This window comes from Rattus norvegicus, chromosome 19, assembly GCF_021556685.1.
Source record: "Rattus norvegicus strain SHRSP/BbbUtx chromosome 19, alternate assembly SHRSP_T2T, whole genome shotgun sequence".
Taxonomy (NCBI): domain Eukaryota; kingdom Metazoa; phylum Chordata; class Mammalia; order Rodentia; family Muridae; genus Rattus; species Rattus norvegicus.
This window is the reverse complement of record NC_141552.1, coordinates 60,659,900-60,673,206: the sequence shown is the minus strand read 5'-3', so window position 1 is coordinate 60,673,206 and position 13,307 is coordinate 60,659,900. Positions and strand designations below refer to the sequence as shown.

Sequence of the window (13,307 nt, the reverse complement as noted above, 5' to 3'; positions counted from 1 at the left end):
AGGACATCTAGTTTCATTCGCAGAGGCACAGGGCTCTGTTGTCTCTGGGCTGCAACCCCTGTTCACACTCAGCGTAGACAGGTGGTGGGGACAAGTGGTCCCCAAAAGGATTCACCAAAGGCTACCATTTGGAGCATGAGGACCCAAGCCCAATCCCTGCTACCTGCATACAAATGTCTGTGTCCCGGCGTGCATTTGCAATCCCAGCAATAGGAGGCAAAGGGAGGGAAGAGCCCCAGACCTCATGGACCAGCCAGCCTGCCTGTGTGGCAAGCTCCAAGCCCTGGTGAGAGTTTCTTGGGTCTTTAGGGATCATCACTGTCTTGTCTGGTTTGAACCCCTAGGACAAGTACCAGGCATCGTGTCGAAGCCCAGGTCCTCTTTGAGTATTTGCTCGATGGCAAACGGTGATCGTTACTTAGGATAGAAGAAAGTCCCCAGGACTCAAGGCCAAACAAGTTCCCATTGTCAGCATAACCCAGGGCACCACCAAAACCAAAACACCAACTGCAGAAGGGCACCCCAGAGAGGCCCAGCAGGCACAAAAAGGGAGGTTATTCTAGAAAGGAAGCTTCCAGATTCTACCTCCCAGGTGCTCTGCAGTTTCTTCTGTGTCTGAAAGAGTTAACAAGAGGAAAGCAGCTTAGGTGGGAAAGGGGTGTTTTGTCCTATCCTGAATCACAGTCTGTTAGGGAAAGCCAAGGGAGGAACTCAAGCAGTGCAGGAGCGTGGGGGCAGAAGCTGACACAGAGGCCGTGGAGGGATGCTGCTTACATTCTCTTCTCTTCTTTTTTTTTTTTCCCGGAGCTGGGGACCAAACCCAGAGCCTTGTGCTTGCTAGGCAAGTGCTCTACCACTGAGCTAAATCCCCAACTCTGTTCATTCTCTTCTCACAGCGCCTGGATCCCAGGTGGTGACACCGCCTATAATGGGCTGGGCCCTCCCCCATCAATCACTAATTAAGAAAATGCTTGCTTACAGCCTAATCTTTTATTGTTTTCAATTTCATTTGTTTTTTAAGTATATTTTTCCATACATCATATTCTGATAACAGTTTCTTTCCCCTCCAGCAACTACTCCCAGATCCTATCCACCCACCCACCCAAATCCACATTTTTTTCTTTCTCTTTTATTAGAAAACAAACAAGCAATAATAATTAACTAACATAAAAAGCACATGCCTTTAACCCCAGCACTGGGTGGGGGACAGGGGGAGGGGGGAGGCAGGTGAATCTCTCCTGAGTTTAATGCCAGCCTGGTCTACAGAGTGAGTTTCAGGACAGTCAGAACGACACAGAGAAACCCGGTCTCAAAAAACAAGCAAACAAACAAAACAGAAGAAGACAAAACAAACAGACTTGTAAAAAAAAAAAAAAAAAAAAAAAAAAAGCGGGTGGTCATTTTGTGCTCCATTCCTTTAACAGAACAGTAGCGTTTTGTTTTACCCGAGGTCTGTGGTCTATCTAATCTCAGGTTCTTAGCCACCCAAACAGTTATCAGGCATGGGTTCCATCTCAGGAAGTGAATTTAAATCCAGTCAGATGTTGGTTGGTTACACCCACGACTTTTGTGCCGCTACTGCGCCCGTGTATCTTTTAGGCAGATAACCATGGTAGATGAAAGGACTCGTTGACTGCGTTGATGTTTGCCTTTCTTCCCTTCCAGTACCACAAACACTACTTAGTAACCAGTAGAGTCTGGGAAGATTCTGGAGAGGCACCAGTTCCATTTCTCCACTCCCAGTGAGTTATGTAGGCGTTGTCTTCAGCAACTGGGCCTCGCTATCAGTTTGAGGGAAGCAACCAATAGCCATGTTACGGCCCAATCTTAGTAATTTTCTCAGTTGAGGTTTCCTTCTGTCCAATGACTCTAGCTTTTGTCAAGTTGACATAAACCTGACCAGTCCAACACCCAACGATGGACTTCAGGATGAAGCAGGATACGTGAAAATATCACTTTCTCCCCTTGCTCAACAGCCCATCTGCACACTTGGTCCAGGTTCCCCCTCCTCCTCCATCCAGTCTCCCCACACATCAGGCACTCAACAGAGTGGCTTCTGCACACAAGGATTGTGGCCTGAGATCACCACTCTGGGTCCCACCTGGAAACTCTTACTCTGCATGCAAAATGAAAGCATGCTTGAGCTAGGGACAAAGGCAGTGGCAATGCACAGCAGGAAGATTCAAGACCTCCAGCCTACTCTTGCACTGTGTGACATGTCACCAGGTCCCCCAGGACTTAATCTCCTCATACATAATCGAAGTGATTCCTACTGTTCAATCACCATGAAGACTGATTTCATAATCTCTCTCATACAGGATATGTTTTCTCAGGGACCAGCAAGCAGTGAACACTAGACGTCTCTCACCAACATCATCCCTATCACTATTGTCACCAATACCAATGCCATCACAACTGACACCATCGTCCTTACCACCAGAGTCTCTTCTACCACCTCCTCCACCACCAATAATTCAGTGGCAACCAGTACTGTTCCCATCTGCAGGAAAAGCAACGCAAACACAGAAAGGCCAAGCTAGCAGATGTCAAGGAACCTGCTGGTCTCCAGCAGGACACTGTGGGCTCCAGAAGATTTGCATCTAATTTAGCAACCGCCACAGCTCCAGTACCAGACAGAGCTTGGCTTGAAGCTACCTCCAAACTGAGGTAGGTTGAAAGGGAAAGAGGCAGTACATGTTATGTCTCTCTCTCTCTCTCTCTCTCTCTCTCTCTCTCTCTCTCTCTCTCTCACACACACACAGATACACACTCACATATTCACACACACTCACACACACAGATACACACTCACACACACATTCACACACACACACATTCACACACACACAGAGAAATACAGACACACACTCACACACACATTCACACACACAGACATTCACACACACTCACACATACAGACACACACTCATACACACAGATACACACACATTCACACACACAGAGACAAACAGACACACACTCAGACATTCACACGCACTCATACACTCACACACACAGACATATACACTCATACACACAGACACACACACTCATACACACAGACACACACGCTTATACACACACACACACACACACACAAAGAGAGAGAGAGACAGACAGAAACAGAGAAAGATTGTAAAAATGAATTGTTTCCTAAAATATTTTATTACAAGCTATGCAGAGTCACTCAAATCGACCACTGAATGGACAAGTACAGAAGAAGCCTATGGCTGTGTGGGGGAAGGTGTGGGACAGACTTCATGGCTCAAGTGCAAAGTAAAGTTGCTTCTTTTGCTGAGTGACACCAACCCCTGCCCCCTGTAAGGTGAAAACACACTGTACCCTGACCTCAGGCACTCACAACTTGCATGCAGAAACAAAGCAAGGACTGAATCCCCCCACACAAGCATATGACTCCTGAATTTCACGGGGGGGGGGGCGGCGGGGGGACCTACACCAAAACCTCTACACCAGGAACAGAGAAAAGGCTCTCTCTGTGGTTAAAAGCACTCACTGCTCTTGCAGAAGATCTAGGTTCAATTCCTAGCACCCACATCAGGTGACCCTCGAGGTGCTATTGGGCACCTGGACACACGTGTGCATAAACTCACACAGGTACACACACACATACATGGATAAATTTAGCATTTTTAAATAAACAAAATAAATCTTTAAAAGTAAAAAATCCTGTAGACAAATGCTCAGAGCCAAGCTCCTCAAATAGATGAGAGACTGAAAACAGACCAGTGACCTAAAATCAGCAGATGAACAGTCTAATTTTATGTCTAATAAGCCCTACTGTACAATACTACCTAAATATCTAAAGGAACCAGATTCTGTTTCACACTAAAATGTGGAAAAATCTTAAGACACGAAGCAGAGGGAAACGTACAAAGGCCATGAACAAGTGGGATTCCCTGTCCATGAAATGGCCACAACACAACATTCTACAAACGGCATTTGTGGAAACAAAAAATAGGTTCAGGGCTGGGGGTGGGGGGGTAGAGAGACAGAGGAAGGGGGTCAGTGGGACAGGGCCACTCATTGAAAATGTCCCAGAATTCACCATGGTGAGCTAACACATGTTTAAATATGCAAACCACCATGTTGCCCCTTTGCACTTGTAAGTGGATGGCCATGACTGGTGCTGGTGTCTCCTCACTGCTCTCTACCTTATATTCTGAGTCATGGTTCCTCACTGAACCTGCACCTCACCGATTGGCATTAGACTGGCTGACAAACAAGCTCTAAGGACCTTCCTGTATCCCTCCCCAGCTCTGAGACTACAGGTGTCTGCCACCATGCCTGACTTTTATGTAACTCGGCCTTTGCCTCCCTCCCTCCCTCCCTCCCTCCCTCCCTCCCTCCCTCCCTCCTTCCCTCTCTCTCTCTCTTTCTCTCTCTCTCTCCCTCCCTCCCTCCCTCTCTCCCTTTCTCCTTCTCTCCTTCCCTCCCTCTTCCTCTCCCTCCCTCCCTCTCTCCCTTTCTCCTTCTCTCCTTCCCTCCCTCTTTCTCTCCCTCTCTCCCTCCCTCTTTCCCTCCCTCTCTCTAGGGTCTTTCTACATAACCCTGCTGTCCTGGAATTCTCTATATAGAAAGGCTAGCCTCGAACTCACAGAGATCCACCTGCCTCTGCCTCCCGAGTGCTGGGATTAAAGATGTGTGCTGCTAAACCTGGCTCAGGATTCTTTTCAACCCATAATCCTCTAATCCTCCTGCCTCAGCCTCCAGAGGTTTGAGTTACCACACGCGACTTTGCATTGTCTCTTTAAACCGTAAACTGGATGCTAAGTCAATCTCGTTTCAATAAAACCATGACCTCCTTTTTAAGAAGACTGTGAAAACCCATTGCTGCAGTAGTGACAAATGCCTGGGAACAGCACATGTCCCATTCTGGGTTAAACTGTTACAGTGTGGCCAGGCCCATGAAAGCAAGAGGCAGATCAGGTGAAAAGAAACCAAGGAGCAGAACTTATACAAAAGTATTTAAAACACACCTATCACATGGACGTAGACTATTACCAGGAGACTAAATAAACTACTAAGGAGTTTGTCATCCTTAGCTGTAAAACTTCCTCAACCCAGAGTCACCTGGGAAGAGTAATTGCCTCTATCCGATTGTCCGGTGGCCCTGTGTGACATTTTCTTGATTGCTAATGGATATAGGAGGGCCCAGCCCACCATGGGCGGTGTCATCCCTAGGAATGCTAGCTGAACAAGCCAGAGAGAGCAAGGCAAATCAGTAAGCAGCCTTCTAGCCTGGTGTCTCTTCATTTCTGCTTTGAGTTCCTGCCCGGCTTTCTTCAAAGCTGGGCTGCGACCTGTAAACTGAAATAAATCTTTTCCTCCCCTATTTGCCATTTTGGTCATGGTGTTTATACAGAGAACAAGTTAGGTCAGAGCTTCCGTAGGATATGGGTGAAAGGTCAGAGGTGAAAGGCCCTTGTGAGTTAGTTCCCCAGCTTCTAACAGTACTTCATTTTAAAGGCAAGGTCTCACTAGGTAGCCATTGAACCCACAATCCTCCTGCCTCAGCTCCTAGCCCTGCTATCCCAAAAGTTTTTCATTATAATTTTTCAATGAAAAGCTACTCAGGGGGCTGCCAAGATGGCTCCGTGGGTGAAGGCACTTGCCACCAAGCCAGATGACTTAAGTTTGATTCCCAGGACCCACATGGTAAGAGGAAAGAATCAACTCCTATAAGTTGTCCTCTGACCTGTACATACATGCCATAACACGTGAACACACAAAGAAAGAAGTGACCATGAAGAAAAATCACGTGAACTCTTCAACAGGGACCTGGGGACCTAGCTCCTTTGGCAGAGTGCTTGTTCATCATGCACAAGCTCTGGGTTCTGTTCCTGGCACAGCATGAAAATACATACATACATACATACATACATACATACATACATACAGTCATACATACAGTCATACATACAGTCATACATACATACATACAGTTCTGGTACACACCTCTCATCCCAGCTCTGAGAGCTAAAAGCAGGAAGATAGTAAGTCGAAAGCCATCCTCAGCTATGTTCCAAGTTTCGGGCTAGCCTGAGCTACATGAGACCCTTCTAAAACAAAGAGGACGGGCAAAGATCCCTCAGTGGGTGAAGGCGCTTGCTGCCAAACCAGATAACCTGAGTTCTGTCCCCAGAACCCACATTTAGGAGAGAGCCAACTTCCACAAGTGGTCCCCTTACCCTCATACAAATGCTGTGAGCATGCATGCACCCACACGTGCACACCAAAAATGAATAGATAGATAGATAGATAGATAGATAGATAGATAGATAGATAGATAGATAGATTTTAAACAAACACACTAATTAAATAAGAAACAAAATTAAAGCAGGCATCTGCAACTAAAAACTCTATTTACTACAATCTCCTCAGAAAGTCCCAGAACTGAGCCAACAGGCCGGTCTAAGGTGACAAGAGAAGGCACAGGACCAGAATTCTATCTGAAGACTGCAAACAATGATTTTTTTTTCTTCCCTGTACCTTCAGGCATCAAGGTAAGAGCTCCTTGCTGCTGCCGTTTGCAACAAAATAAATAAATCTTTAGGCTTGTGGCTACCAAGCTTCCAGCCTCCCCAGGCTCCACAGCCAGTGAGCCCTTCAGAAGCCTGACAGCTCTGCTACCTTGAGGACCAGATGACCCCTGCTGCTGTTTCAATATCAGGGCCAAGTTGACCAACTGGGGTTGCTGTCGTTTCACAAGAACTTCCCTGGATCAACTTCCCCCACCTGCTCTCAACCTTACCCCACCCCCACCCATACAAAGTGGAACCAAACAGGGCCTGAGAGACGGCTCAGCGGTTAAGAGCACTGGCTACTCTTCCAGAGGTCCTGAGTTCAATTTCTAGCAACCACACGGTGGCTCACAACCATCTGTAATGGGATATGATGTCCTCTTCTGATGCGTCTGAAGACAGTTACATTGTATTCATATACATAAAATAAATAAATCGTTTAAAAAAATGAACTAATTCAACATTTGTTTAAAAAATCGTTCAAAAAAATGAATAAATCAACATTCATCCTGACAGATGTAACATGTAAATAAAGCCTGCGGATCAACATGTGCTATTCTGGTGCGCAGGGCAGATGGACCCCCTCTGCCCTGCCCAGCAAATACTTACAGAAGCCTTCGATCTTATCTGCTGTCTTGCTCCATGCCACCTGCCGGGTCTCCATGATCATCTGTACTGTCCTCCGCTCTGGGGTGGATTTGCGGGCACTGAATACGGTCATCACCGTCCCTAGCTCCAGGGCTCTCTTGATCTGACTCTTCTCATATTCTGGAAGGGTGTCCACGTTGACCATGGTGGTCATTGTCAGCCGCTCCAGGGAGAGGGAAGAAGCAGGAGAAATCCGGAGGCTGCAGGGGCAGGTGGGATAAAAGAGTGGATTGGTTTTAATTAACCGAGGTGGCTGAGTGAATGGGGCGTCAGTATCAGGAGCCGAGACCCTGTCTCATGCCTGAGTCATAGGTGAAGGTCCTATCGCTGAGAGCCCTTGGCCACTTAGAGAGCACAGGTGGAAGGCGCAGGTTTAAATAAAGTCTGGGTGGAGAAAGGGAGGGGGGCTATTGGCCTCCTTGACCCCCCACCGTTAGACAGACTTTGAATAACCAAATCTCCACCCTCTCTTCTTGTCCAAATTTGAATAACCAAAGCAGTTCGGTACCCCGAGGCTCAGGACTCTCTCCAGCCCGCACCTAACCTGTTGGAACCCAACCATCCATTAACAAAATGAGAGCAACTGGTTCCTCTGCATAACAATGAGATCAAAAAGTTAGAGAACGTCGAGACCTAGGATTCCCCCAACAAATCCTGCTGACAGTGGTTTCTCCACACCTCTGCTTCCGTTCCATCCCTCCTCAAGGAGAAACTTCTGGCCCTTCCTAACCTCCCGTCTTCAGCAATGCAGAGGGTCTCTCTCAGGCGCAGCGCACTCCTGCAGGCAGGCAGTACTTAAGTGTCCCAGTCATTGTCTGGACTTTCTCATATCCCCAAAACAATCGGCAAATTCAGAATCCAAACATCCTTCCGTCTCCCTGGCTTCTCCGAGGAGCGCTCTACCGGGCCCTGCTTCTTACCCTGAGCCCCTGAGATTCCCAGCCGGTGGCTGGCAGCATTTTAGAATGCAAACCCAGTCTCATCACTCCTCAGCTCAAAGCCCTATCTATAGCCCCCTGAGCCTGCCGGATGCGAAGCTAGGTGCACCTGTACCAGAGACACCACGCCCTTTAGACCTCATTTCCAGCCATGCAAAGAAAGGTAGGTAACATTACCTACTTCATAAAGATTTTGTTAAGCCTAAACGAGATAACCTATCGTCCCAGGCCCCAGCTGCAGTGAAGAAAGCAGGTTGCAAGAATATCAACTCAGGGTCAGCCTCAGCTACATATTAAGTTATGGGCTACCCTGGGCTACACAAGATAGTATCTCAGAAAAAAAAATAATAGAGAAAGAGTTGAGTGGAGAGATGGCTCAGCAGTTAAGAGCACTTGTTGCTCTTGCAGGGGAATCAGGATTTAGTTCTCACCTCCACGTCAGGCAGCTTACAAGCAACCACCAAACTCCAGCTCCAGGGGGTCTGACACCCTCTTCTGACCTCCACAGGCACCAGACACACACAGGACACACGCACACACATGCAGGAAAATACTCATATACGTTTTTTAAAAATATTTTTTTGAAAAAAAAAATCAACTAAGGGGCTGGAGACTAAGCACCGGGCTGCTCTTCCAGAGGACCCAGGTTCAATTCCCAGCACCCACATAGCAGCTCACAACTGTACTGTTTAACTCCAGTTCTGGGGGAATCTGGCAAACTCACACAGACATAGGCAAAAGCAAAAACATCAATGTACATAAATAGATAATAAAATTAATTATATTGCATATACAACAATGCATATTTGTACTGTATACATACAATATATAATAAATACTAAGAAGTAAGTAAATGCTTTTTTTTTAATGAACTAAGAGGGTGCTCAGGGGAACTGTGTGACCTCAGCTCCTCCTGTGAGGTCCCACAGTTGTTATTATGTCTACCAAGATTACCAGGCAGCACCAGAGAGCTATCCCAAGCCAGAGAACAGGAAATGAGAGGCAGGCCCTGGACTAGGACCATCCGGCCTCCAACCTGCTGAATCTCCAGGTTAATCGCTCTGAACCTCAACCTTGTCACTTGCAAAATGGGTACAATTTACCCTGGCGTGTGGACGGTTCTATTTCAGGATCTAAGAGCTGACTAATGGATGCTAACCCAGGGCTCATCTGTCCATCAGCCAGGTGGGCGGGGCTCTGAGTATCAACGCGCTGATTGGACTGGGAGCTAGGATGCAAATACCAGTGAGCAGGGAGAGGCTCAGACCTTGCCCTTTGCTCTTTCCTTCAGCTAAGTCACCATGGCAGAGAGGTGCCTCTGTGGGAGTGCTGGCTATGGGAGACATTCTCAACACCTGTTCCCTGCTTGGGAAGCAGGTGGGGAGACAGCAGTGCAGAGTCCGGTGTAATGCTGCCCTCTCCTCCCACCCCTTCCCCCTGCCCTCCCCCCTCACCTGAGGCCTAAAGGGCTCAATGAAAACATCTGAGGAAGGAAGGCTTCTGAATTCCATCTTGTAAAATGATGAGGTGGCCAGGGATGTGGCTCAGGTAGATAGAGAGCTTGCCTAGCATGTATGAAACCCTGGGTTTGATTCTTGGCGCCACAGAAAGAGAGTTTGGGGGTCAAAGTCTATACGCCCAACACAAGGGAGATGGGAGCAAGAGAAACAGAAGTCCAAGGTCATCCACGTTATACTAGAGCCCTGCTGATAAAACACACAACAGGGCACGCAGCTATAATCCTGGCACTTGAGGGGCTGAGGCAGGAGGGTTGCCTCAGCCTCTTGCCCCCCCATCAAGAGTCAAATCCTGAGTTCAATTCCCAGCACTGGGGAAAGAGGGAAGAAAGCCTTCAGTTTTAAAAACCAAAATCCGGGGTTGGGGATTTAGCTCAGTGGTAGAGTGCTTGCCTAGGAAGCGCAAGGCCCTGGGTTCGGTCCCCAGCTCCGAAAAAAAAAAGAACCAAAAAAAAAAAAAATCAAAATCCATCCAGAGAGGAGGAAATTACATGACCAAGGTCACACATGCAGACGGACAGTCATATGAGTCTGATACTTCAGTGCCTGCTTTTTGTAATTTAGAATTCTGACAGTATTTGGCCGTATGCCAACAAAACTGATTGGCTCTCTGAAGAGTGAATAGGGAGACTGGCTTGTCCAAGGTCTCAAAGCTTATACAGTGGAAGACCCGGGTCCCCGTCCCACAGTTCTGCCCTTAACAGAATGCCCCATCCAGGCATCCCCACTGTTCCCCAATGCCAGGTGCCCAGGAAAGGTTTCCCCCAGTAAGATCCCGAGCCCTGAAGCACCACCACACTGGAAACAGATTCTGGTCGGGACACCAGATGGCAGCTGCTCAGGTCGAGTTCCAAGCTTCGATGCCCAAGACAAGAAGGTCTCCAGATGACTGCATTTCCAGAGCAGGGCCCTAGCTATCAGGATAACTTCCTCTTTGTTCCTGTTTTGTTCTTTCCAAACTAACGAGTTAGCCTGGACTCCCACCGCCCCCAAACCCCTTCTATGGGCAACCTGATCAACTCACGAAGTCAGCACAAACATGGCTGGCGGTGAGGGTGAGGAGAAACTCCCTTTTTCACGTTTCTATGTCCTTCACACTTGGAAACCAACTTCTCACACATAGTGAACCCCAAAACAGGAAACAGGACTGTCCGTCTCTTGAACACTCTCGGCACATGTGGGTCGGTGCTGGATTTCAGCCAAAAACCCACGAAAGAATCCACTAGACTTTGGCCCAGCTGAACCTTCCCACTGCACCAGGGGATACTGGGGTTCATTGGACACCCAGCCTAAAGCATGGGGAGGTCCGATCAAAGAACCAAGCAGTGCACACCTGTACACATGGAAGTGAAAACAGGGTTGACTTTTTTCTTTTAAGGGTACTTGTAACCATCTCTAAAATACAAAGTTGATCCAGCAAGCACTCATGTGCAAAGCGAGACATCCGGAAACATGCTCACAGGACCATAAAACCAGAAACACTGGGGCTCCTCCTCTCTGGGAAGTGGGGTTGGGGGGGTTATCCCCTACAGGCCAAGAGTACTGGTACATACAGTCATCCCAGCACTTGGGAGGTGGACACACACAGGAAGATCAAAAGTTCAAAGCCAACCTGAATACATGAGACTGCCTCAAAAATAATAAAAAACACTTAAAATGTGCAGGAGCTAGGAAAACGGGTGAATTTATAAATCATTATAAACAATTTGATCTTGGGAGATGGGTGAGCTATTTTGATAAAAAGAAACCCACAAATCAATGAGTTATAAGTATAAGTGTTATTGCAATATATTTTTAAAAAATTATAAGTATCGGAAAATGTTGCTTGTAAATCTAGAGGGGTCACTGAGAGAGGATAGGCAAAGACACCTTGGATGGATGCATTTTATGTTAGCTGAAACGGAAAAGCCCTTTGTGGGAGGGGAGGAGTAGGACAGGGAGAGGGTTGCCCATTTTTTAAATTAAATATTTACAGAAGTTTTCCCACCAGTAACTTCCTACCAACTCCGCCCAGGAGGTGCAAAGGGGTCCCCGCTGGGGCTCCTGCAGAGGACCCACATACATCCCCACCTTGCCTGGGAGGCCACAGCACCCAGTAATTTTAAGCATCGATAAAATCCACAACCAAAATCCCCAGGGACTGCTACACTGCGGCTCACAACCGTGCAAAATGGGTAACAGCCTAGGGTTAGGTTAGTCCCGACCCCAACATCCTGTAAGAGTCCCGCAGAAGCAAAAGCCGAGGCCATGACCTGTGCCCACCAGGAAGGGCCTTTGCCACCGGGGTCAGGAACTGCGGGGGAGTGTCTTTCATGCCCCGGAAAACAGGCTCTGGGCTAGTTAGTACAGGGGCCCAAGAGAGAAACCCGAACTCAGAGGGGCTCCTCGCTGTGTGCTGTGTCACAGAAATGGAACTGAAATTCATATTTAGGTCTCAGAGAGGAGGCCACCTGTTTCCAGGGCGTGTCGTCCCCTAGCCCGGCCAGCCTCTCATTAGTTCGAGATCTGGGTACCGAAAGGGCCTGCCCCTGACTCTCCAGGCATCAACCTCCTAGGTCAGTATACAGCCCACTTTCCTTTCGAATTCTGGCTCCCCGTGGGGCAAATGACCCCTTTGAGATTCCCAAACTGAACAGAAAAACCCATTTCTGAGTCGAATTGCGGGAGGGGCGGGTCCCAGAATCGCGTGTGGAGAAAGAGCTGCTCAGCCCCACCCTGGAGCCACCTGTGTACTACTGGGAAGTCCTGTCCCAAGTTCAAAATCAAGGGGTTAAGGCTGTCCCACAAGCAGGGACGCGCCCCTCGCGCAGGACTCACAGTGGCGAGAGTTGAAGGCGGACGCTCCGGCCACCCCAGCACCCGGAGCCGCGTCTCTCATTCAAACCCTAGTTGGCCACTGCACACCCTGGAGAGGTGGCGCCAGCCCTGGGGGAGGAAGTGGCCAGCGACTGGGCCGGGCCTGGCTGTCCCTAAGCAGGGTCCCCCAGGGCACACCCGGCCACCTGCCCGGATCGCGCACCCCAGCCCTGCCCGCACCCGCTGTGCTCCATCGCAGTCCCCGCCCGACGCGGTGCCAACTCTAGGCTTCCCGCACACCGGCAGGTTCCCGGGGGGCTCCATCCCTCTGGGTCACTTACCTGGCGGTACCACCGGAGCACAGCCACCCGCACAATCCCTGGGCCTGCCAGCCACGGGTGGGGGGGACTCAGGGGTCCCTCGTGCAGCAACCGCCTGGGTCCCAGGCAGTCCGGCAGGGCACGTCTTGCTCAGCCGCGCTCTTACTTCTGCTTTGGAGGCGGCCGCGCCACGTGACTCCTCGGGGGCCGCCCCCCTCATCGCGCCGCCCTGTCCCGAGGCGGGTCCCGATCTGTCAGAGCATCCCAAAAGCGCAAGCCCCGAGTCATGCCTTGCCCAACTAGGAGGAAACCGAGGCAGCCCCAGTACTACCTGCCTGGCTTCGATCGCTTAGTCAGGTGAACAGAAATTTCCCAAGATGTCAGAGTTTATAGGCGCCTACTGCATACAGATACCAAGCAAGCATTGACTATCTTCACCCACTCGGGATTGACAGAGCTGAATTTAGTAGTACATTTCTTCCTACCTTAAATGCTCCAGCCTCAGTTTCCCTTTCTGCAAAACAGTGACTTGCCCAAAAGTTTGGT

General features: G+C 49.0%; 1 protein-coding gene across 2 annotated transcripts in view; it reads right to left on the bottom strand.

The window, feature by feature from the left end:
* Positions 1 to 12,936, bottom strand: part of Plcg2 (phospholipase C, gamma 2) — a 136,731-nt gene extending 123,795 nt beyond the window's left edge. For both annotated transcript variants that reach the window (NM_017168.1, XM_087594329.1), the window contains 2 exon segments: positions 7,152 to 7,390; positions 12,783 to 12,936. In NM_017168.1, coding sequence (NP_058864.1) covers positions 7,152 to 7,344 — 193 coding nt within the window. In that variant the 5' untranslated portion in view covers positions 7,345 to 7,390; positions 12,783 to 12,936.
* Positions 12,937 to 13,307: the final 371 nt, after the last annotated feature.